This window comes from Daldinia caldariorum (assembly GCF_022478825.1).
Source record: "Daldinia caldariorum strain CBS 122874 unplaced genomic scaffold F4812scaffold_29, whole genome shotgun sequence".
NCBI lineage: Eukaryota > Fungi > Ascomycota > Sordariomycetes > Xylariales > Hypoxylaceae > Daldinia > Daldinia caldariorum.
In genome coordinates this window covers 57,449-80,706 of record NW_025953065.1, presented here as the reverse complement: position 1 = coordinate 80,706, position 23,258 = coordinate 57,449, and the positions used below count along the sequence as shown (strand labels likewise).

General features: G+C 47.8%; 9 protein-coding genes and 1 pseudogene across 10 annotated transcripts in view; 9 read left to right on the top strand and 1 right to left on the bottom strand.

The window, feature by feature from the left end:
• Positions 1–1,275: 1,275 nt before the first annotated feature.
• On the top strand, positions 1,276–3,484 carry F4812DRAFT_453680 (MFS general substrate transporter; the record flags this gene model as incomplete). The annotated part of the gene is made up of 4 exons (XM_047936520.1): positions 1,276–1,866; positions 1,933–2,261; positions 2,315–2,372; positions 2,426–3,484. 4 exons carry the CDS (start codon positions 1,276–1,278, stop codon positions 3,482–3,484), a joined length of 2,037 nt encoding a protein of 678 aa, XP_047785532.1.
• A 440-nt stretch (positions 3,485–3,924) lies between these two features.
• Positions 3,925–6,995, top strand: F4812DRAFT_254236 (TrkH-domain-containing protein). Its single transcript, XM_047930752.1, has 2 exons — positions 3,925–5,929; positions 6,030–6,995. Exons 1-2 carry the CDS (start codon positions 4,465–4,467, stop codon positions 6,950–6,952), a joined length of 2,388 nt encoding a protein of 795 aa, XP_047785531.1. The 5' UTR covers positions 3,925–4,464; the 3' UTR covers positions 6,953–6,995.
• A 665-nt stretch (positions 6,996–7,660) lies between these two features.
• On the top strand, positions 7,661–7,921 carry F4812DRAFT_463908 (uncharacterized protein; the record flags this gene model as incomplete). Its single annotated transcript, XM_047938287.1, has 2 exons — positions 7,661–7,814; positions 7,878–7,921. 2 exons carry the CDS (start codon positions 7,661–7,663, stop codon positions 7,919–7,921), a joined length of 198 nt encoding a protein of 65 aa, XP_047785530.1.
• Positions 7,730–7,898, top strand: F4812DRAFT_t153 (annotated as a pseudogene). The gene has a single exon. The product of its transcript is annotated as a tRNA-OTHER (tRNA).
• A 2,463-nt stretch (positions 7,922–10,384) lies between the features above and the next one.
• On the top strand, positions 10,385–12,591 carry F4812DRAFT_468851 (uncharacterized protein). The gene has a single exon (XM_047938819.1). It carries the CDS (start codon positions 10,708–10,710, stop codon positions 12,184–12,186), a length of 1,479 nt encoding a protein of 492 aa, XP_047785529.1. The 5' UTR covers positions 10,385–10,707; the 3' UTR covers positions 12,187–12,591.
• F4812DRAFT_468845 (Aldo/keto reductase) lies at positions 12,178–13,919 on the top strand (the record flags this gene model as incomplete). Its single annotated transcript, XM_047938818.1, has 4 exons — positions 12,178–12,772; positions 12,837–13,387; positions 13,459–13,525; positions 13,611–13,919. Exons 1-4 carry the CDS (start codon positions 12,728–12,730, stop codon positions 13,917–13,919), a joined length of 972 nt encoding a protein of 323 aa, XP_047785528.1. The 5' UTR covers positions 12,178–12,727.
• Positions 13,920–14,240: 321 nt separating this feature from the next.
• On the top strand, positions 14,241–15,234 carry F4812DRAFT_447501 (uncharacterized protein). Its single transcript, XM_047935747.1, has 5 exons — positions 14,241–14,421; positions 14,552–14,612; positions 14,667–14,732; positions 14,787–14,882; positions 14,939–15,234. The coding sequence occupies exons 2-5, from the start codon at positions 14,574–14,576 to the stop codon at positions 15,113–15,115; spliced, it is 378 nt and encodes a 125-aa protein (XP_047785527.1). The 5' UTR covers positions 14,241–14,421; positions 14,552–14,573; the 3' UTR covers positions 15,116–15,234.
• A 2,965-nt stretch (positions 15,235–18,199) lies between these two features.
• On the top strand, positions 18,200–18,815 carry F4812DRAFT_252496 (uncharacterized protein). The gene has a single exon (XM_047930747.1). The coding sequence runs from the start codon at positions 18,300–18,302 to the stop codon at positions 18,675–18,677; it is 378 nt and encodes a 125-aa protein (XP_047785526.1). The 5' UTR covers positions 18,200–18,299; the 3' UTR covers positions 18,678–18,815.
• A 730-nt stretch (positions 18,816–19,545) lies between these two features.
• Positions 19,546–21,234, top strand: F4812DRAFT_463903 (uncharacterized protein; the record flags this gene model as incomplete). The annotated part of the gene is made up of 2 exons (XM_047938286.1): positions 19,546–19,792; positions 19,853–21,234. 2 exons carry the CDS (start codon positions 19,546–19,548, stop codon positions 21,232–21,234), a joined length of 1,629 nt encoding a protein of 542 aa, XP_047785525.1.
• Positions 21,235–22,319: 1,085 nt separating this feature from the next.
• F4812DRAFT_453677 (uncharacterized protein) overlaps positions 22,320–23,258 on the bottom strand; it is a gene marked incomplete at both ends in the record, with an annotated part of 4,564 nt that continues 3,625 nt past the window's right edge. Inside the window, one exon of the mRNA XM_047936519.1 lies at positions 22,320–23,213. Within this exon, the coding sequence (XP_047785524.1) occupies positions 22,320–23,213 (894 nt within the window). The remainder of the gene's footprint in view (positions 23,214–23,258) is intronic.

The following is a 23,258-nucleotide window of genomic DNA, read 5'->3' as shown; positions in this document are numbered from 1 at the left end:
CCACCTAACTAGCTTACCTTAGGTACCTACATGTAATGTACCTAGGTGCTACGACGTACTAAAACGGGAAGAAGGCACTAAAAACCCCAAGCGAGGCTAAGGGATAGCGGCGTTCATTCGACCTCCCGGGCTTCCGTGGCTGCAGGCGAGGTTGCAGCGGTGGCAGCGGTGGCTTCGGCCCACATCCGCTAAATTACCCACTTTAACTAGATTCCAAGACGGCGGGCCGCAGATCATTTCCCCATTTTTAAACCTCCGATTCATGAATAGCGTCGTCTTCTCTTTCTTGTGTCTCTGTCTTGTCTCTCTTGTGTACCTCTCACTCTCTTGTCTATTTTTTACTCTTTCTTTTATTTTTGCACATTGGCAGATTACCTACATGCCTAAGGTACCTAGATTAGGTACCTTGCATCATGTACCTTCTTTACACATAAACCATACCCAGTACCTAGACCCGGCCTTGTCAGCAGCGCTATTGAAATATAAACCGGGTTTTCTTTTCGCTCCCTCTACTCTCTTGCTATTGGATAGACCAGAGCTCAGCTTGTTGTAGCTTATTATAGGTAGCTCGTTGTTGCTTGTTGCCCTAGCACTACTATACTTATCGCCGACCTTACTTCGTACACTAACATGAAAGCTTTTGCTTGTCTTGTCATGCATGTTGCTAAAGCTTTCATACCTCTTTTGTTTGTTCCGTAATCCCTCCCCCCTTATCGTGGGGCCTTTTCGTAGCTTAACCTACTCGCCGTCCAAATACTACATCCTATGTAATCTCAGCTTATCCCGTGTCCGGCAAAGTGGCTTTCTCTTCATTAATTCTTTCCAATGGAAGCATAGCCTGGATAGGTGACTCAGTCGGCGATCGAAACATCCAGACCTACGTGCCCCATCTGCGGGAAAAACAAGGCAGCTTCCTATCTTCCATGAGTGTGGGAGGGCTTGCTTGCCCAGCTGCGAGCTAAGACCTGGGCACCATCGGCATTGGGGAGATTAGACTCGAGGTGCCGTACCCGCGGAGACCAGGTGGACTGAACCACCTCTGGCGTGTCAGTGACGTCGCGCGTCTCCAACGGTGAGTCGGTCCCTATGTGACCGGGGTAACACGGTTCTCCAACGCTTGTTAAGATGTTTTTCAACCGTTTTTACCATCTTCGATCTGGACTTGGTTCAGAGGCTGCCCTTGTTGTGCATCCTGCTGAACCTTGCCAAACTGAACCCGCGATGGAGGAGGACGGCGGCCATCGTACCTCACCGGACGACGCTTCGTCAGTGGACATGTCCACCGCTTCCAACGATGGCAGGGTCAGTCTCTCCTCGACGCAGTTTGATGGCGATGCTCGATCGAGCGTCCCTTCGCTTCGTGCCGCCTCTCCCTTCTGGCTTGCCGATGAACTGATCGACGGCGTTTCGAAACTCAAACACTCCCACTCCCGGGGCATTTCTGTGGCCTCGAGCAACACCTTGACGAATGGAGGCAGCCAGGTTGGCAGCCAGATTCACTTGGATGGGCACGCCAGCTTAACTGATCTCCTGGTAGATTCGGCACCTCATCTCCTACATCTATCGACTGTCAGGATAGATGACTCAAGGTTCAGAATCGTCTCATCTACGCCCAAGGAACGGCTCGTGACGCCGGTCGAAGAACAGAGGCACCCTGGCAAGCCAGGCGTACAGTCTTACAACTCGCGACCGTTTGAACCGGAGCCGCCGAGGGAAAGCGACGTGCGAAGCCAACGATCCTCCGTCACGGTGACGGAAACCACCGATCAAAATCAGTTCTTACAGGGAATCCCGCTACTTCTACTCAGTACTGGACTCTCATTAGTCGTTTTCTTAATTTCTATAGACCGAACTATCATTACAACCGTAAGTAAACAAGAAAAAGGGCTTCAGAACTGGGAATAAGAGACAGAGAACTAACGTGAAATACAGGCCATTCCTTTCATCACCGCCGAGTTTAAATCTACGGCAGACATAGGCTGGTATGGCTCATCATACCTCCTTACGGCATGCGCCTTCCAACCCGTCTTCGGACGCGTGTTCACTCTCTTTAACGCCAAATGGTCGTATCTCCTTTCTATGGTTGTTTTCGAAATAGGCTCCATCATCAGCGGGTTCGCGCCGTCTTCAGCATGTTTGATTATTGGGCGCGCAATTGCCGGCTTTGGCAGCGCCGGGATCTTAACGGGGAGTTTTGTTATAGTTGCTACGGCTGTACCATTGAAGGCAAGGCCGGTATATACTGCAGTGGTTGGGTTAATGTAAGACTCGAATAACTCCCGAGTACCCAAATTGCGGCAAGCTAACTTCTCAGGTTCGGTGTTGGCGCCACGGTTGGCCCTCTCATCGGAGGTGTATTTACAGATCTGGTCGTATGTATAACCCTTCGAGCCGTTGAAGAATCCGCAAGCTGACGTTGACACAGACGTGGCGATGGTGTTTCTGGATCAACCTTCCAGTCGGTGCCGTGACTATCATTGTAATGATACTTGTATATCACCCGCAGCCACGCAAGGAGACTAAGCAGAGGATTACACAGCGATTGATCAACCTCGACCTCGTCGGAAACGTAATCCTCTTAGGCGCTGCGGTGATGTTATTCCTGGCTCTGGAATACACCCTGACAGGCGCCGACTGGGCAAGCGCAATAGTTATTGGGCTGCTCTGCGGTGCCGGCGTAACAGCTATTGTACTTGGTGGGTGGCTCCGGTGGAAGAAAGACCGTGCTTTGATCCCGCCCGCAATTGCCAAGCAGAGGACCGTGGCAGCGTCATGCCTGATGGCGTTTTTCACCTACGGCGCTCTCCTCATCCATACGTATTTCCTACCGATTTGGTTCCAAGCCATCTTAGGCTATAACGCCATTCACTCCGGCGTCGCCATGATTCCTTATTTTGTCGCGAACGCCCTATTCTCCGTCTTCTCCGGCATCTTCGTCTCGGCCGTCGGCTACTTCACGCCCCCGGCCATCCTGGGAAGTGCCATCGGCACCGTAGGCTGCGGCATTATCACTCTGTTCCGCCCGACCATGAGCACGGGAATGTGGATCGGATTCGAAATTCTCGCGTCGGCCGGGTTCGGTATGTCGATCCAGCAGGGCTTTACGGCGGTGCAGACGGTATTAGGGCCGGATGAGCTCGCCGTGGGTACCGCCGCCGTCGTCGCGTCTCAATCCCTAGGTGGCGCCGTGTTTATATCGGTTGGCAATAGCGTCTTCCAGAACCGTCTTGCGGATCTCGTCGAGCAGGCGGATATTCCAGGTCTCGACGTCCGTGCTATCGTGGGCGCAGGGGCCATCGCCTTTCGAAAGGTTGTACCGGCCGAGCAGCTTCCCGCTTTATTGACGCTGTACGACCAAGCACTGCGTACGGTCCTTCTCGTGGCAATACCGCTCGCCGGCCTAGCGTTCTTGTCGTGCTGTGCCTTGGAGTGGAAGTCTGTCAAGAAACCAAACAAACCCGTACCTGGAACGGAAAAGGTGTAGATACGATATACGCTACCTATTACATTTTCACTTTGTTGTTATTATTTGTTGTTATTATTATTATCATTATTATCATTACTATTATGTTAATCAAGGGTATGATAGGTTAGGATAAGATAAGTAATGGGTCAGATACCTACCTAGATATATCAGTCGATCAGTACGGCGTATTAATGTTTGGGAGAACATAGCATTATTTTTGAAATTTCCGCGTTTAATGCTACTTTGCCACGCTGCCAACGCTGCCACGTTACGCTGGCGCATAGCGCAATACAACCCCTGTTAGCTTAGGGTCGTCGAGCATAGGTACCAAACCAACAGGGCTGGTCAGGGCCGTACACGGATTAGATCTGTTTTATGCTTATGCCTAGCATGTGCTTCTTTGGATTAAGGAGTGACGGGATAAATTTACTTGGCTTAAATACCTCCTACGTAACTACGTAATAGTCAACATACTTACACGATAGATTCAATCGGCTTTGTTTAGTGAAGATAAAACATACATGAGGTAATTCACAAGCGATTGTTTCGAAAACTCAAAGAAACAATGGGTTCTTTGACTCTAGTGACACGATAAATATAGAGCATGACAGATTCGGAAATGGGGCGGGAAACATAGGGGATCCAGCAGGGTGGGCGTATGGGCATATACATACCTATCCATATTATCTGCAAAACCCTGGTGATCTTATCTGCGTTTTGAGCAGCATGTAGGCCGTGCTCCGTAGAACACACTGGACACGAAAGTCAGAGGCAACCAAGCTTTGTGGGCGAAGGAAGAAGCAAAAGAGAAAAGAAAAACCACCCGCCGTTCATTCATTTAAAATTTCGTATTTTTTTTTGTCCAAGTGCTTTTCTTCAGTGCCTTCACGCGGCTGGACCGAAGAAATTATTCGAGACGCTCCTTTTTTTCGGTTACTTTTTAAAAAAGGGTGTTGGATAGGTTCAAGTGATCAACCAGCCAGCCAAGCCAGCCCGCCATGGGGATGGAGCAAAGGTGGAATGATTTCGGGGAGAAGCACCCGGAACTACATGACAAACTAACGAGGGCGGCAGAAGCCGTCAGGCCGTATCTGCCGCCGGTCAACTACATCACGCTGCACTACGCGTACTTCGTGGGGACGACGGTGGTGGGGACGCTGATATTCTGGGGCGCGTCGGCGCCGCGGTACAGCGTCGGGTGGTGGGACAGCATGTTCATGGTGATGTCGGCGCTGACGGCGTCGGGGCTCAACACCGTCAACGTCAGCGACCTGACCACCTTCCAGCAGGTCGAGCTCTGCGTGCTCATGATGATCGGCAGCCAGGTCCTCATCTCCTACGTCACCATCGCCTTCCGCAAGCACATATTCGAGAAGCGCTTCGAGGACATCGTCCGCATGGAGCGCGAGAAGCGCAAGAAGAAGGTCTCCAGGACCAGCGCCATCGTCGGCATGACCGGCGCCATGTTCGGCCTCCAGGTCATGTCGTCGTTCGGGAAAGGCCGGTCCCCGGATAAGGCGAAGCCCGGCGCCCACGTGAGGAACGTGTCGTCGTCGAGTAGAAGGGGGGTTGTCGGCGGTCATGCCGAGGAGACCATCCCGGAAATCGACATCGAGAGCGCGAGGGGCCAGCACCACCATATCAATTTCCTCGAGCCCGTGCAGGAGGGTAAGTCCCTCGAAAGCCACGCCGCGGCGACCGGACACTCGATCTACCAGACGCAATCGCATCAGAGCACGGCGGCGAGACGGCGGCCTCAGACGGCGGAGTCGGGGACGGGGTTTGAGGGTTTCAACGTGCAGACGTTTCTGAAGGAGCAGAAGCGGAATATCGGACGGAATGGGCAATTCTTTAACCTAACGGAGGACCAGCGAGAGTACCTAGGTGGCGTCGAGTACCGCTCCCTCAAATTCCTGTCCGTCTTTGTGATCGTCTACTTCCTGCTCTGCCAGTTCTTCGGCGCCATCGCTCTCGGCGCCTGGATGTCGGTTTACGCGGTCGACACCGCCGCCGTCAATTCCCAGAACCCTTGGTGGGCGGGCATCTTCCTGGCCATCTCCGCGTACAACAACGCCGGCTTCACGCTCCTGGACGCCGGGTTCATACCCTTCCAGTCTTCGTACTTCCTGCTTGTCGTCGTCACGCTGCTGTCGCTCGCCGGTCCGGCGGCCTTCCCGGTCTTCATGCGGTTTATCATATGGAGCATGTCGAGTCTGCTCAACCTCCTCTCCAAGGACAAGGAGTACACCGTCTGGAAGGAGGGCTTCGACTTTATCTTGAAGTTCCCCCGTCGCGTGTATACCAGCTTGTTCCCCGCCAAGGACACGTGGATGTTTGCACTTACGTTTGGAGGCTTCGTGATCGTTGATTGGGTCCTTATTCTGCTCCTTAGCATCGGAAACCCGACCATGGACGCTATCCCCGTCGGCCAGCGGATTTTTGACGCGCTCTTCCAGGGATTTTGTAAGTGCCCCTTTCTGACGGCAATGATACCTCCTTAGGTACCTAAGGTAAATAGCGACTTGGATAAGATCATAAGCTAATTAACTATCTACTAAAATAGCCATCCCTTCGGGAGGATACGCGATCGTATCGCCGTCGGCCATGTACTTCGACATCCTAGTGCTTTGGCTCGTCGTATACTACACCGCGGCCTACCCGCACATCATCACCATGCGAAACTCCAACGTCTACGAGGAGCGGTCCCTAGGGATCTACGAAGGCGACCAGCCCGAAGAAGAGCAGCTTCACTCCGCGAGCAGCAGCGTGATCGAGGAAGAAGCCGCCAACATCCTCGACGAAACCGGACTTCATCCCGTCGCAACTAACAACAATAACAATAACAACAACAAGAACTGGGACGCGGTCTCCCGGACGCCGACTACGAAATCCATCACGATGCTCAAATCGGTCGGCCGCCGCGGCACGGCGTTCGTAGGCCGCCAGATCCAGCGCCGCATGACGGCCTTCCAAGGCGTGGGCGTCGCGGCGCCGGCAGCCCCGGCAGGCGCACCGGCGATCAGGCCTCTCGCGCGGGCGAAGACGATGGACTTCGGGCGAGCGTCGGTGCACTCGCTGCAGAACCACCCGCCGGCGGGGCCGCCGAGCCTGGTGTCGCAGCAGGTGCGGGGGCAGCTGAGCCACGACGTGTGGTGGATCGCGCTGATGCTGTTCGTGATCACGCTGATCGAGACGAGCCACTCGCTGGCGGACCCGGTGACGTTCAGCGTGTTCAACATCCTGTTCGAGATCGTGTCGGGGTACACCAACATCGGCATCAGCATCGGGCTGCCCGACCGCAGCTACAGCCTCAGCGGCGGCATGCGCACGGGCAGCAAGATCGTCATGATCCTCGTCATGCTGCGCGGCCGCCACAGAGGGCTGCCCGTCGCCCTCGACAGGGCTATCAAGCTGCCCGGGAGGAAGCTCGCCGAGTACGAGGAGGAAGACGCGGAGATCAGGAGCTTGTCTGCTTTTTCGCGATGAAGTTTTTGGTTTTTGATTTTATTTTTATTTTTCAATTTTTTACATTGATACCGTTGATTGCGTTTGGCTACTACGAATAATGGATGCTACAAGCACAAGACAAACCAGGTGCTCCTAACATCTACCACATTAATACCACGATACACCCGCACAAGGGTTTTTTTTCCTTTGTTACTTTCTCCTCTCCCCCCTTTTATAAAAACAAAAAAAAAAAAAAGCTTTACCGAGATATCAGATACAAATAGACGGGATGATAGATACATGGATTTCGGTTCAAGGGCTACCTAGATACACGTCCGAACTTCTTCTTTTTGACCTTTAGGGTGTAAGGCGAGGCGTTACGCGAAGGCGGCGGCCCGTACACGATTTTTTTGCTGAATGAAGTTATTGAATTCGTTGATAATTCGTTATTACATATTTTTATACAACATACTTTTTGTCGCCCTTGAGATATGAGATATTGAGCTGGGGTATTCTGCTGTTGATTAACGCTTCTATAATATAGCCGAACGAGTGATGAGTGATTTTTTTTTTTTTTTTTTTTTTACTCGCATTAAGGCGCGGCTGCGTCTACTCTTGTCACGTATAAACCTGGTAATACCAAATCCTACCTAGATGTAGAATAATATATAATGTAAATGGCATGCTGATTTTTGAATATCCATCGTAACATAACTGTCAGTCAGGTAGGTGGTTGAACCATGAACCATGAATCATGAACCATGCCTGCGCATTCGAATATCATCATACCTAACGAGGCGCTTCTTCACCAAGCCTGCCCGGTTAGCTCAATCGGTAGAGCGTGAGACTCTTAAGATTCTCGTGGGAACAAACACAGATCAAAGACATCTCAAGGTTGCGGGTAAGTCACAATAGAAGAAAAATTCCTAGGAGGGTGCATCTTCGTACTAACACGGTTCCATAGGTTCGACCCCCGCATCGGGCTCAATTCCTGATGCTTCTCATTAAATGAGGAATAATCAACCTTCTTTTTTTTTTCTTCCCCTTTTTTTGTATTTATTTTTTGTGCGCGTCGGAATGTTCTAGCGCTGACAGGATTACCCCTGAACCCATGCCTTGGCATTCTCGCCCTGCTACTAACCGAAATTAACGAATTTGTCCAAATGCCGAGTTGTGAACATCAGATAGGCGGCTCACGATCGTGCTTTATCAATAATGAGAAAATAAGGTATGATCAAATATATTTCCATCTTGAATCCAATTCCTCTCATGGCTCTAATGTACCATTGATGCGGGAATCATGACTATGCGTCCAAGACCTATCAAGAGGAGTAGATAAAATCCTCAGATCATTGGGAAGTGAAGTTCTGGGTAGGGGTATAAATATAGGTCGGATCATTATTCATTATGTCGTGCATCAGACAGCCTCCTCTCCTCCAGACGCCTGGAGGATATCTGCTCTTAGATAGGTAACTCTATGACCAGAAAAATCCTCTTTTCAATCAAAATCTCCCCACGTCTCAATCACCACTTCCCTCTCGCCTATCCGTACATCGGCCCTCGGTCTTCGTCGAGAGGAGCGCCTTGGTGAATAGCCAGACGAAAGCTTACCGGCATGTCGGTGGCCCCATCTACGGCTAGCTCTAGCTCCCCTTCGGCCGCTGCTTGGTGCCGATGAGCTCATACAATTTCCCATGCTTGCTTCTGATACTGAACTCGGTAAGATATTTGCAGTAGGTACGGTATTTCCGCCGTGTCCGCTCCCAGGTCGCTAAGAGAGGGGAAATGCGATTCCCTCAAAACGGATCCGTCAGAATTAGCGATTAATATTGCGGTGAAGAAGTTAAGAGGTAGGGACAGAGATGCGACGACGAAGGATACAAAATTATTGGGAGGGAGGTTTTATATAGCTACCTCCTAGGTACATTTCATTCAGCCTCTATTCGGGGGCAGCTGATCTGGATAATGCCTCGAGTATGCATGTCACCAGACCCCCTGCTCGTATCTGACCTAACAAATAGGCAGACAAGTGACTCAGAAGGCTTATTACTTATTATCATGACTTCATTAGGCGGGTGGCTAGGACTATAGAAAATCGCTGATATAGTTAGGTCCATATAATATTTTATTTGGTAGCTTTTACAAAAGTCTTATTGAATTGCCGACATGGTTGAAGTGTAGATTCAAGTATACAATCAGGCATCCAACAAGGTTATCAGTTCGGAACCAGGAATTGCCACACCACACCCAACATGCTATATAAATCCACGTGATCACCGTAACTCTCAGCCGACAATAATATCTCATAGGCTTCAGATCTAATGAACAAGTGAAGCCAATAAGCGAGCTTGTGATATTCCTTCTGAATAGACCTGATCTTCTAATCCACATTGTAGCGCATCTGATAAACATTTCGAAGACACCGGTCAGGTAAATTAAAAACAGTTTGGGCTGTGAAATTCTTATCCAAAGAGTCACCGTTACGTAGCATTTAGTAGGGACTGTGGCTAGCTACTCGCTTACCCTTCATTCTTCAATAGTTGCTTGAGCTGTAGGTATGCCTTACCTATTGGACGTCAATCTACCTAGAATAAACCATACAGCACTTAACAATCCATCGCAGGGATGACTTATGAGGCATGGGGAAAGCTTCGTTGTTCCACAAGGAATTCCCCCTCTATGTTGTAGAAACCAGTGACGGTGTATAGTTAAGGTATCCTTTATATAAGTATAGGATGTTTTACCCAAAAGTCTTAGTACAGTGAATACAGAAGTGAGTGTAGTGCCGAGTTCGTGACTATCTAATATCAGATGGCTCGGCTATTCAAGTCACCACCTAGGTCCTTCGTATCCTACTTAGCAAGCAAAGAAGATTATATAAACTCTATCAAACAATTAAACAATTTGGCCTTCCCTTCGTTCTAGTTTTGTCTCCCCCATCATCGCCATTCGCAAACAAACCGAACCGAAAAAACTTGACTGCTTTCGTACCAGCAGCCTAAGAATTTACGAAAACATTAGGTACACTCCTCATCTCGCCTCGTTTCGCATAATACCCACGGCGACAGCACCACAGCGAAGAAACTATGGGTAACTGCCTTAGCTCCGGCAACTGCCACGGGTCCGATGGATGTTGTGGATTTTGTGAATGTTGTGGGCGCGAGACTTCAAGCCGGAATAACGACGATTACGACTATTTGGCCCGGTACTTGACTTGTTGGCTCTTCTGCCACGAGAGCATATGCTGTAGATGTTGCCCGTGCTGCTAAGATGTTCGTGTATTGACGTGGTAGACAGCTCTCGTCTGTCCACCTCCAGGTAGCTAGTCCTCTTAGTAGGGCTACGCTTTAAGAGAGCACTCATCTTTTCTCACCTATCTATCGATATAATTTTAGTCGACAGGGAGTTGGATATACGCAGCAGTTACTCCATCTCAATATAAATTAATAAATTATTAATTATTATACAAACTTCTCAACTGGCTAGTCCTCTGTTTATATGTTGTTATTACCCCTAGTTATATGTCTTACACTATGTATGTATGCTGACATACCGAGCTACCCAAGCTACCTGCCGGGATAGCCTATTAGTTTCACCCAAAAAGATACCTATTTGTATACGCCTACCTATTTGTAAGCAGCCTTGAAAAAGGGAGGACTACATCAACCGTCTAAAAGAAAAGAAAAGAAAAGAAAAGAAAAGAAAAAAGAATACAACCAAAAAATGACGTTGCATCAAATTTCATGATTAAATCCTCAAAAATACATTAAAGTTCTTTTCCATTCTCCCGCATTATGCCCGCAATTCCCCGCCAGAAGGCTTGCATCGCCTGTGCGGATGCCAAGCGCAGATGCGACAAGCAGCTCCCCGAGTGCCAGCGATGCCTGGACAGAGACGTGGATTGCGTCTATCCGCAGCCCAAGAGGCGGCGGAGAAACCTGCCTAGAAGCACAGGCACAAGCACAGGCATTCATCAGCTTGGAGACATTCCCCTGGTCCAAGACCCCGTCCCGGTCGATGCCGATGCCGATGCCGACGTTCCGGTCCCCGGTCTCGACTTCGTGGACTGGGGCGCCATCGAGCACGCTGATCTCGAAGTCTCCCTGTCGGACATGCTAATGCCGTACCTCCAACCCGAGCCGGCGCACACGTACACGCACGTCGCCAACCAACCAGCGCCTCGAATCGCGCTCGAAGGAGACGACAACGACGGAAACAACACGCGCGGCACCATCACGTCCGGCAGCGGCGGCGCCTGGTTCCTCGGGGACGAGACGTGGGTTCTACAGCACAACCAGCACAACAAGCCGGCCAAGACGTCGACGAACGTGGAGCTAGAGCCCTTCGTCCGCGCGGTCGAGGAGATGCTGCACAGCTGGGTGCGCAACGGGCACAACAGCTTCATCCACCGGCGGCTGTACAACCACAGCAGCAGCAGCAGCACCCACGGCGGGCGGGACATGCCCGCCTGCCTCGAGGACGCGTTCACCACGCTGGCGACGTACGTCGGCCGCACGCCCGCGATGCACGATACCATACTGCGGATCGCGGAGCGGCGGTCGTCCGCGCTCGTGAGCGGCCGGCCGGACCCGCGGTGTGCTTCTTCTCCCCCCGGCGAGGAGGGAGATGGAGACGGGGGTTCGGGCACGCAGGGCATACGGGCGCAGCTGGCGCGCGTGCACGCGCTGTTCGTCTACCAGTTCGTGCTGCTCTTCGACGGGGCCGTGCGCGCGCGCGCGCACGCCGAGAGGCAGCTGCCCACGCTGCGGCGGTGGGTCGCACAGCTGTGCGCGGCGGCGCGAGGGTACCGAGGGGAGGACTTGGTATTCCCACAAGACAACCACCAGCATAATAATAATAATAATAACAGCAACAACAACAGCAGTAATTTCGACCGGGACTACGAGACGGCGGCGGGGCTGTGGCAGCTATGGATCCTGATCGAGAGCGTGCGGCGGTCGCAGTTGGTCATCGACACGGTGTGCAACGTGTACGACGCGCTGACGAGGGGGTGGGCGGACTGCACGGGGGCGGTGATGTTCACGGCGCGCCGGGGGCTGTGGGAGGCGGACTCGGCGATGCGGTGGTTCGAGCTGTCGTCGTCGTCTGGCGGGGAGCCGCTTCTGGTGCCGGCTCTGGTGCCGGGGCCGCTCATCTTCCAGCATAGCGCCGACGAGTTTGATGATTTTGTCAGGGTCGTCTGGGCGTGCGTTATTGGCGCGGATAAGATGAAGAGCTGGGTTGATAGGAGTAGTAAAGCGATTCGAGCATAGCTGATGGTATAAGAGGTACCTAAATAACCAAAGCTATGGCGATAACTTCATAGAAGAGACGCATGAAGCCATAGGAATCAGTAGTTAACTAAACATTAAATCATCTCTCAATGAACAATATCGTTCTTCGGCGTAAATATCTATCCGAGCATCCGTAAAGAAACGCGCGCCCCAGACCGTTTAGTCGGAGCTGGCGGCATACGGGCAAATTGCGGAAAATTTGCGGGATTCTAGCGGAATTCCTCATCACGTCGATCATGCGTGTCATGAGGGCGCCCAGTACTTACCACGCAAAATCCTTGCTTGACGTATTTGGAGTGATTTCAAAGCATACTCCAGGGATGAGATAATCAAACCAAAAAAAAAAAGAGGAGGGCATGGCAGCCCGGTTACGACGTCGGTGAGTGAAGTGAAGAAGCCCGCTAGTTATTATAAAGCCGAGCGAACGACCCCCCAATTCTACAGACCATATCTCGCTCTGCATTACCCTCAAATTCCCTTATTTACACTTCAAGTTTCTCTAAACATTTCATTGCCCAATATGTCTCCCTCAGTGCCTGTCAAGATCATCCTCGGCACCCACACGGTATGTACAACCACCACCTACCTATACTCAACGAAGAGCTGTCTCTCTAACCACACGATTATAGGTGGGCAGCAAGTCCGAACATCCCGGGATCGTGCATTTCGACACCGCAGAAGAAGTCCGAGCTCTCCTGGACGCGTTCTACAGCCGCGGGCACAGGGAGCTCGACACGGCGCGCAACTACCCGGGGTCGGAGGAGCGGCTGGGGCTCGCCGGGGCGCCGTCGCGGTTCCTCGTGCACACCAAGGTACGCGACGGCGCGGGCACCACGCACCCGCATGAGCCGGCGCAGATCGCGCAGAGCATAGACAAGTCCCTCTCGGACCTCGGGACCGCCAGCGTGGAGACCATGTACCTGCACGTGCCGGACCGGACGACGCCGTTCGAGGACACGGCCCGGGCGATAGACGAGGGCTTCCGCCAGGGCAAGTACAAGAGGTTCGGGCTGTCGAACTACAGCGAGGAGGAGGTGCAGAGGTTCCTGGACATCTGCGAGGAGAAGGGCTACGTGAAGCCCAGCCTGTTCCAGGGGCATTATAACCCGCTGGTCAGGGGCAACGAGAAGGCGCTGTTCCCGCTCCTGCGCAAACACGATATCGCCTTTTACGCTTATAGGTACCCATGTTCCCAAGTTTCTTAATGCGAGAAGTATAATAAAAAAGATGCGAAGTTGACTCGCCTGTTAGCCCGGCCGCAGCGGGCATTTTCCGCAGCGACGCGGATAAATACAAAACCGCACGATGGAAAGACGACGTAAGTCCTCTAAGCGAAGTTTTTTTTTTTTTTTTCCCCTTCCCTTCCACCTGGACCGTCCAAACTAACAAGACACGCGCGGCAGAACCAAATCGGGGCTATATACAGCGCCATGTACGGCAAGCCTGCTGTCGCGGAGGCGGTAGACGTGGTCCGGGACGCGGCCGAGAAGCACGGCATCAGCGGACACGCGGCCGCCCTGCGCTGGACGGCGTTCCATAGTATCCTGGACGGGAAGTACGGGGACGGTATTATCTTCGGCGTGTCCAACTTGAACCAGCTTAAACAGACCCTCGACGCGATTGACGCAGGACCGCTCCCCGCTGAGCTCGCGAAGGCTATTGACTCTGTTTGGACTGTGGTTGACGGCCAGGGACCGCCTTACTATATTTAGGTGGGCGTTTTGAGGCCATTTTTGAATGAAGTATGGCGAAAGTGAATTTTGTTCTATTGGTTAGGAATTTATAAACCAAGTCAGGTTGCTTTAATAGTACATCATGGATGTACCTTCAATTATGCCTATATGAGTGACTTGGGGTATCCCTGTAGAGGCTGCCTTATCGCGTCCGATAAATTGCTCCTAGCGCAGGTACTCGGAGAATTAGCCGCAGCTGGGAAGAAATAGGGATGGAACTGAGAGACCCGACCGTTGACCCATTCCCCACTTCATTAGTATAGGGGCAGTTTGTACGGATTATGAGATACCTGACAGATACACCGCTGAGCCAAAAGTGTATTTCTTAATAGCACAATCGCTATTACAGTCTATCTGATCATGAGTGGTATTACCACTCACAATACCTAACCTGACCATTGGAAAGGTTCAGTCGATCTATTGAATAAACCTCATCCTACCACTGCTCAGGGCTTTATTTATAAACTATCTAACCACCGTAGTGAGACATGGTTTAACTTAGCTATTTACATTTTTTTTTCTTTTTCTCTAAATTAATACTCACTGAGTACCTAGGTACTCATTTTATCCCAGCGCCCAATTATACACTCGCTAAGTACCTAGGTATTCAGGGTCTTTTAAGCTCCCCTTAAGATGTCACCGGCCCCGAACACCTCGTACAAAAGCCGGTCCGTAGGTACTCACCTTATACTCGCTAATCACTTAATAAGTACTTATGTGCGATAGCAAGGGTGGCTATGGTATTCAAGCCATGAAACCCGGCCGGATAATTGCCCGCCTTTTGACATGAAGGTAAAAAACTACAAGTACTTCTCCAGTTATCAACGAGTACTCACATCTAGTCAGGACAAGACTACGGTGATCATCCCGAACGGGGAACTGTTCTGTCGCTGTAACATGAACCGCAACACCGACAAGCCCGTCGACTTGTGCTTCCGTACAGTATCTCTCACCAAGTACTCACCGAGTCCTTGAAATATACTTACAAGACATTGTAGGACAAGCAGTCTCACTGGCCCAACTTGAAGCGTCATGTCGAGTCCCATCGTGTTCAGGTGGGGGATGAGGATGTCCCCGTCACACTAACGAAGAACAGGACAGGCGGGTTGACGATGACAGACCATCGCAGACTACCTACATGTACATACCTAAAGCAGTGGGTACCTACCTCCTAAGGTTAGGTACCTACCTAGGTAACCTTACCGTGGTACTGTGGAGTAGTAATAGTAGTAGTAGGTAGTAGTAGGTAGTAGTACCTAGTATATCTATCGTCTATTGCCCTACATCTTTAAGGGAGATAATTAAACGGGCTCGCGGCGACGGCAGAGCCATTTTATAGTATGCGTAGCTGTGTATAGTAGGGAAAGGTACATCAGATCCCCCAAATCCATGGCCCAGATTATTGTGATAAAGCCGCGGCGCGCATCACGACGCGTCTCGCAACACGCTTTCACCTTACTAAATATTTATTTAATTTACTTAAACATTTTATATTGTATGCACTATAAAATAAAATTAAATTCTATATAAAAGTAATAATATATATAATTTTTTACGTTTAAAAATAAAATGGCTATTAATAAATAAAATTTATAATTTTTATAAAATGTTAAGAAGTACGTACGTATGGTAAAAGCAATAAATAAGTAAAATAATAATAATAATGGTAAAATTGGTATATTAATAATGTTTAAAGAAAGAAGAATTTATTTAAAGTTAGTTAATAATGTAATATCCTTTTATATAATAATAGTGGGTATATTATTTTTTTTTAATATTAGTAATAAGGTACTTTATTTTTAATAAAGTGTTTACGTGTTAATGTTATACAATTATTACTTATTTTATTTTCTTTTTGCAATTAATTAATTACGAAGTTAATTATATAATAAAAAAAGTTTTTAAAAAGAAATTTATAATAGCACGTGTTTATATTAATTCGAATATATATTAACGCGTATATAGATTATTTTATATATGGGTTAAAACGTATATACGTTAATATATATTTATATTAATATATTATATATTTTTATAATAAATTAAAGTTAAAATTAAAATAGCTTAAATTAAAGGTTATTTTATATGTTAAATTATATTAATTTATATTATACCATTTTATATTTAAATTAATTAATAAGTTTTTATATAATATTTTTTATTATAATTAATATTTGTAATTAATTGTAATAACTTATTATTATAATAGCATATAATTATTTTTAAGCTTTTTATATTTTATTTATCTTTTTAAACGTAAGTTAATTTAATTATTTTTTATTAATGTTTTTATAATTTTATTTAATAATGCTTTTATTATAATATTAATTAAGTTATACGTGTTATAAATTTAGCAAATATTATTTATTTTTCGATTTTTATAAAATTATTATAATGTTATTAAATTAATTATTAATTTTTTTATTTATATTTTTTATTTGCATTAAATATTAATATAAGGAAAAGGAATTAATATATAAAATAAAAAAAGCTTTTAAAAATAATAAATAATTTAAAATAATATTAATAAAATAATAAATAATAAAACTTATATTAAAATTTTATATTATTTTATAAATTTTATTAATAAGTATATTATAAGTAATGTATTTATATTTAGTAAATAATTAATAAATGATATTTTTAATAATACGAAATTTGTTATTTTAGTTTTTAAGTTTTTTATTATTTAAAATAATAATGTAATTAATTTATAAGTTAAAGTTTTCATTATTTATAAATAATTTATTAATAAATATATATAATTATAGGTTTTAAGGATTTAAGTTAATATAATTAAGTTTATGTATTTAATTATTTAATTATTATTTAATTTTAATGTTAAAGGTTTTAACTTTTTTAAAATTGGATTTTAACTATTAAATTATTATTAAATAGTTAAAAGCAGTTTCGAGTTAATATATAAAAGAAATATATGCTTTTTAAGCCTTTTATTTTATAAATTATTAAATTATATTTAAGCATTTAACATTTAATAGCGTTAATTTTTTAGTTTATCCTTTTTAAATAATAATAATTTTATAATTTTTATTATAAATAGTAATGTAAAAGTTATTAAAATTTTTAATTTTATTATTTAATATTTTTTAAAAATGTATTTTAATTTTAACTTTAGTAAGTATTTTATTTTTAATGGTAAAAAACTTTATTATTTTTATGTTTAAAATATTATTTATTTAGAAATTAGTAAATTTAAAAGGGTTTAAATTTATTATTAATAAATATAAGTTAAAAGTTAATAATTTTATATGTAATTTTTGTTAATGGTAATATAAATATATTTTAAATTAATAGATATTTAATTTGGTAAAACTATATAAAGATTTAATAATATATAATAACGTTTTTTTAAAATATTTATTTTTTAATTTATTTAATAATTGTATAAAAATCGTTTTTTATATTAATATTTTAAATTAGGTATAAATTATTATAATATTTTTTATTATAATTTTTATTTTTTAGTAGTAAAATATAAAAATTAAAATTAATATTAATTATTAATTATCTTTTTGAATAATAAGTGTATATATTATAATGAATTTTTTATTAAAGTTATTATATTTTTAAATTATTAAATGTAATTTTTTATAAAGCGTAAAGGTGTTTTTACTTTTAATTTTACGGATTATTTGTAATTTAAATATTGTTATATTTTAATATATTATTATATTATATATTTTAAGTTATAAAATACCTTTTTTAAATGGGGCGTTTAATTTTTTTATATTTAATGTTTTATAAGGTTTTTTTAAAGTAATTATTTTATTATTTATTTAAAGTTAAAGTATTAAAGCGAGGTTATTCCGTTTTTTAGTACTAATATATAATATAATAATGTATAATAAATTATTAACGTGTATAAAATTTTCTTTCGAAATAATTTAGTAATTGTTAAAGTTAAATGTAAAATTAAGTAATTCGATTTTAATTTCTTTTAAAAGGATTAAAGTTTTTTTAAGTTAAATATAAAGTTTAATATATAAATTTTAAAAAGTAATCGCGGACTCGCTGCTGCTGCCTCCGGTTTAGCGGCACCGCCCAAACGGGCAAAGCGCTCTCGCCGCCCATGCTCCCGACCACCCATCACGTGACTCTCTGTATATAAGACAGCAACCTCCTCCGGCTGTGTGAACATGTATCTTTGACCTATGCTTCCTTCCACCCTCCGCGCACTTGCATCCACCGTTTCACCTCTTCGGCGGCCATCGCTGCCTTCAGCCCCAGCCCCAGCCCCTCTCCTGCCGCGTCATCGTCCTGCATTGAGATGAAACTCTGCAGGAATCGATCGATCAAGGCGACGCCTGCTCTCGTCCCCAGAGTCAGGTCTTGGACGGCATGAGAAGAATACTACCACTCATCTTCATCATATCCTCTGCTACTCTTTCCTACTCTACGGTTCGTATGGCTTTCCTTTCCGCCCTCTTCTCATGGAGTCTAACAAGGACTTACAGCCCAGAGGCGTTCCCCTCACCGGACTGCCTCACAGCTCTTCGATGCTTCCCAGGCAGCAGAGCATCTCACGGCGATGCTTGTCTTTGTGAGGCCTCCAACAGCACCCAGCCAATGGCAGAAATGCCGCAGTGGCTTATCAATCCCCTCCTAGCCCCTGAAAGCATGATGGTGGATGGTGCCATCTCAGGCCCGCCTCCTGAAACTGGCACGGGCACCTACGGAGGCTTCCGACACGACCTTGCTCCTCGATTGGTCCCCTGATCCGGGCGGAGAGTGAGGTCACAACTCGCTTGGCGGGGTCCGAGTCACGATGTCTCTGCTCAGGGGTTGCCGAGACTTCCTGCCGCTTGGGGGAACGATCCCTTGGCCCGGCGCCGCTCGCGATGGCTCAGCGGCTTCGAAATCGAGAGCAGGCCAGCGAACCGAGAGGGATAATTGGGGGACGAGGAGACGGGGATGTGGACGGGGACGGGCGCATTTCGGTGAGTTGTTGGTGTTGCACGCATGTCAACCCCGTTTGTCTCACTGCTGCGGGTTCATGAGGCGTCTGTGACGGCATCTGGTGCTCTCCCGTCCTCTGAATGGCTCAACAAGTTCGTGGCTGTGGGCGACCAACATGCGCAGGCGCGGCGTTGGGCTCCATCACGGTCAGACGGAAGACCTAGTGCTGCCGGGAACTTTCTATCCGATGCTATGTGACCGCTTGGAAATGACGCGTCGTGCGTGAACAGCCCAACAGGCATGAAGACCTGCCTTATCTGGTATCTCCTCGAGGACTCTGCCTTGCCAACGAGTGGCGCGAATCCCTGACGATGTGCGGCAAGCTGAATCGAGGGGGGCATCATGTGTTCAGCATAGCTGCCTTGGTGTGGCCCGGCAGTGAAGTGATTGGGACGAAGGAGAAGCAGCGTTACGTGTCTGCCTCCATCCGACCCATCACCATCTTGGAGAACACAGGGAGGCAGCAGGGAGACATCGAGCCGGGCGCCCGTAAGCGATTAGGACTCATGTTGCCGCATGGTTCAGCAGCGAGCATATAAGCCGGACAATGCCCGCCCATCCTCACTTGGTTGTACTGCGAACACCAAACCCCTTTTCTCTTTTCCTATCCGCACTCTGCAACGCAAGCATGGCCTCGGCATCTTTTGACTCTGAACAGCGGAAGCTGTGTCAAAGCCTCACTCCTCCTGCCTCTCAGCCAGACATGGTATCTTTGCTGAGGAAGAAGGCGCTCTCGGCTATTGGAAAATCCAGCGACACAGCGATTTGCATTCCCTCTGATGTCGAGTCTGACACTGAAGATGAAAATGACGAGAGTCGAGAACTCAACAACTTGCAATCTTGCGCAGCACGTGCCAGCATCCCGGACTATCTGGGTAAGTCTTCGACGTTGTGGTGCTCAGTTTAGGTGGAAGGTTCTGACAACCGACGTCTAGATCTCACCGGCATTGAACAAGGCGCAACTGAATCAGAAGCTGCCATTGGCGTGGTCACTGCGCCAACAGTACCCCCAGCTCAAGCGGAAGCCGCCCCACCTTGGCCGAGTGAGACTCAAGTTTCTCACCTCACTGATGCCGAACCAAGCCAGAAATCTTGTGAGATGAATCAAATACTTACTGGAGATGTGTCTGCCTCTCAAGATGTCAATCTCGCAACCCCTCCTACTAGCCCTGAAAGCCAGCTATACCCGGCCGCGGCGGATGAGCAAGAGCTTCGACCCGTACCAGTCAGTGAATGGAGCAACATAATGATCGATGCCGTCTCTGACCATGGCATTTGTTATGACGCCCAGGGTCATCCGGATTCCCCCTCGACTTACACGCACTCTCCGCGGACTGCCAGCCCTGTCGGGGTGACCCAAGCCTCACTCGAGGCAAGCGAAGCACCCGCCGGCAGTTCGCACGACGATGCCATTTCTGAAGTCCACGCCCAATCTCCCGCAAGGTCTTCGGCCGAACCGCATCAAGCACAAGGCTTGGGCGATGCTAGCTGCACGCCCAGCAATGCCGCGTCCGAGGTCGCGGAGGCTGGATTCGAATCGCCATCTGAAGCCCAAGTATCGTCCCCGTCCCCGTCTCCTCGTCGTTCCCGTCGCATCTCCTTGCAAACACATAAAACGATGCAGTTCAAAGATGGTGATGCAGACAGTGAGGGTTCAGGGAGTGAGGACGGCCTCAATGGGTCAGAATCTCACTACCGGGACGGATACTCTCCTTCACTTGCGGACAGTGAGGGTTCTGGCTCGGAGGACGATGATGCCGATGGTGTACACCAAGGTCGCAAGCGCCGCAAGGTCTCAAACTCCGCTTCCTGTTCAGTCCACAGTACCGCCGCCAGTTCTCGGGGCTCTCGGAGCTCTCGCCAAAGACGATCGACAACACATGCCGCACAGTTGCCGAGCGGGACCCGAACGTCTGGACGTGCCATTGACAGCCCAACACCGTCACAAGCAACACCAGCTCCGTCCGAGGCTAACATGATTCTTGCTTGGTTCGAGGAATGGCTTCTCGGAGACGTTTTTCTGAAACGCATCACTGAGGGTGGCAAGACGACATTTCAATTACAGTTTGACTGGGACTCCGATTTATGTCCGCCGCATGCTAGTAGATCTGTGTCGAATCCAAAGAAGCGCACAAGGCCGTCTAAGACTTCGCCTTCAGTTACAAAATCGCCCGGCGCAAGATGGACGCCAGAAGAGGATGAAACTGTGCGCAGGATGAAACAAGATGGCGATTCTTGGGCCACTATCCAGCACGCCCTTCCGCACCGTTCTCAGGGCACGATCCAAGTCCGGTACTCGACCAAGCTCAGGGATTAAGCCGGTCAAGTACAGCGGCTGAACTCAACTGTTTTCGGGAAGAGAGTTGGATAAGTTAATGTTAAGATATGAATAGTAGCCTTTTTTTGTCGTTCAGCTTGAACATTTGCCAATGCTCGCGTAGGAATGCTTCCTTAGGGATAGCATTTTGCAGCAGGTTATCCACTGCTTACTTGCCCTGGGTGGATGGCACTTACTTGTCCGCGGTTAGAATCCATTGGTGCCGCTTAACGAGTAGCTTACTAATCGTGCAGCACGTAAGGGGTCGATTGTGGTCAACAGCGAGCCGGAGCGGGACCAAAAGCCGGGACTGCCGGGCGCCTTGGAACTCGCACCGAGGCAGAAACCCGTATTGCGGTCATGCGGATCTGGCCACAAACTCTCTCTGAGCTTTTTACTATGGTTGAGCAACCAGAACTATCTAATAAGAGCCAAGTAAGGCCTTTCTGCTGTCGCTTTAATCTTGATATAAAATAGAGAATTAACTAAATGGAATGTCTGTCCACGTAATAGCGGATAAAAGTCACTCCAAGCATGTCATGCAAGGACACAATCGGCCATCGGGAATTGTGGGTACATTCGACGCCGAGCCGGCCTCCACTTGCGACCGAAAGAGGAGCCCCGGACAGCCAGAAAACAAGGGCCATCCAACAAGCAAGATGTATCTATCTGCAGCCACCAGCTTCTATCTCAAAAGAAAGCATTAAGCAAACAGAAACTCCATGTACAGAATGGCCAGTGTTTTTCAAAGTGAAGGGGCCGTGGATCACATGATTCCTAGTACTAGATAGTTCTCGTTAGGTCTGGAAGGCAAGAACGCCGCAGTCCACTCTACTACAAATTTTGCTCGGCTACTACGACCCTCTGAGAACAAAGTTAAAAGGAAATTAAAGAGAAAGAAATGATGCTGGCTTTTTCTAATAGCACATCTGAAACTCGATAAATACAGGGCTAGCCAGCTAAGGTAGGAAATAGTTACTGGCTGGGATTCCTGCTTCTAAATCAAATAGAACTAATTTCGTAGGTCACTACTAACTAGAAAAGGGCTGCTTATGACTAAAAAGATAATTATGCCTGCCTCCGCTCTAAGAGAATTTCATCACCAGCACACGACCTGAACGAGAGCCGATAGCGATCGTTGATCCGACAACAGCGGATTCCCCCTCTCGATAGTCCGGAGGTAGCCAAAGCATCTCCTTTCCATCTTTGACAATCCATACACCGTCGGTGCTTATACCCCAGCCAGAATGGCGAACACCCCGTAAGGTTACTGCAGTCGACTGATCATCAATGGCAGGCGGTAGAGCCGGGTGATCCAGGTTTAGAAGTCCAATGTCCGTAGAGAGGAGAGAGTTTGTCGTTGGATCGAATGAAAGGCGATATAACATTCTCCCAACGTCGAGTGTTTGCACGCACGCGCCCGTGGCCGCGTCCCAGATCTTGACCGTCCTGTCGTCCGAGGCCGACGCGAGACGTTGGCTATCCGCCGAGAACACTACCGAGCTTACCCAACTGCTATGGCCCTCGAGCGTCTGCACGCACGCGCCCGTAGCCGCGTCCCAGATCTTGACCGTCTTATCATACGAGGCCGACGCGAGACGCTGGCCATCCGCCGAGAACACCACCGACCTCACCGAACCGCCATGACCCTCGAGCGTCTGCACGCACGCGCCCGTGGCTGCGTCCCAGATCTTAACTGTCCCGTCGTACGAGGCCGACGCGAGACGCTGGCCATCCGCCGAGAACACCACCGAGTTCACCGAACCGCCATGGCCCTCGAGCGTCTGCACGCACGCGCCCGTGGCCGCGTCCCAGATCTTGACCGTCTTATCGCTCGAGGCCGACGCGAGACGCTGGCCATTCGCTGAGAACACCACCGAGTTCACCCAATCGCCATGGCCCTCGAGCGTCTGCACGCACGCGCCCGTGGCCGCGTCCCAGATCTTGACCGTCTTATCATACGAGGCCGACGCGAGACGCTGGCCATCCGCCGAGAACACCACCGACCTCACCGAACCGCCATG

What these genes read in the sequence shown, in the direction of transcription:
- F4812DRAFT_447501 (XM_047935747.1), top strand. Translation starts at nt 14,574, where the DNA reads ATGTCACCGGCCCCGAACACCTCGTACAAAAGCCGGTCC. An exon ending in GCCCGCCTTTTGACATGAAG is followed by an intron (nt 14,733 to 14,786) that starts GTAAAAAACTAC and finishes ACATCTAGTCAG; the next exon opens with GACAAGACTACGGTGATCAT. An exon ending in TCGACTTGTGCTTCCGTACA is followed by an intron (nt 14,883 to 14,938) that starts GTATCTCTCACC and finishes AAGACATTGTAG; the next exon opens with GACAAGCAGTCTCACTGGCC.
- F4812DRAFT_252496 (XM_047930747.1), top strand. Translation starts at nt 18,300, where the DNA reads ATGAGAAGAATACTACCACTCATCTTCATCATATCCTCTGCTACTCTT.
- F4812DRAFT_468851 (XM_047938819.1), top strand. Translation starts at nt 10,708, where the DNA reads ATGCCCGCAATTCCCCGCCAGAAGGCTTGCATCGCCTGTGCGGATGCC.
- F4812DRAFT_254236 (XM_047930752.1), top strand. Translation starts at nt 4,465, where the DNA reads ATGGGGATGGAGCAAAGGTGGAATGATTTCGGGGAGAAGCACCCGGAA. An exon ending in CGCGCTCTTCCAGGGATTTT is followed by an intron (nt 5,930 to 6,029) that starts GTAAGTGCCCCT and finishes CTACTAAAATAG; the next exon opens with CCATCCCTTCGGGAGGATAC.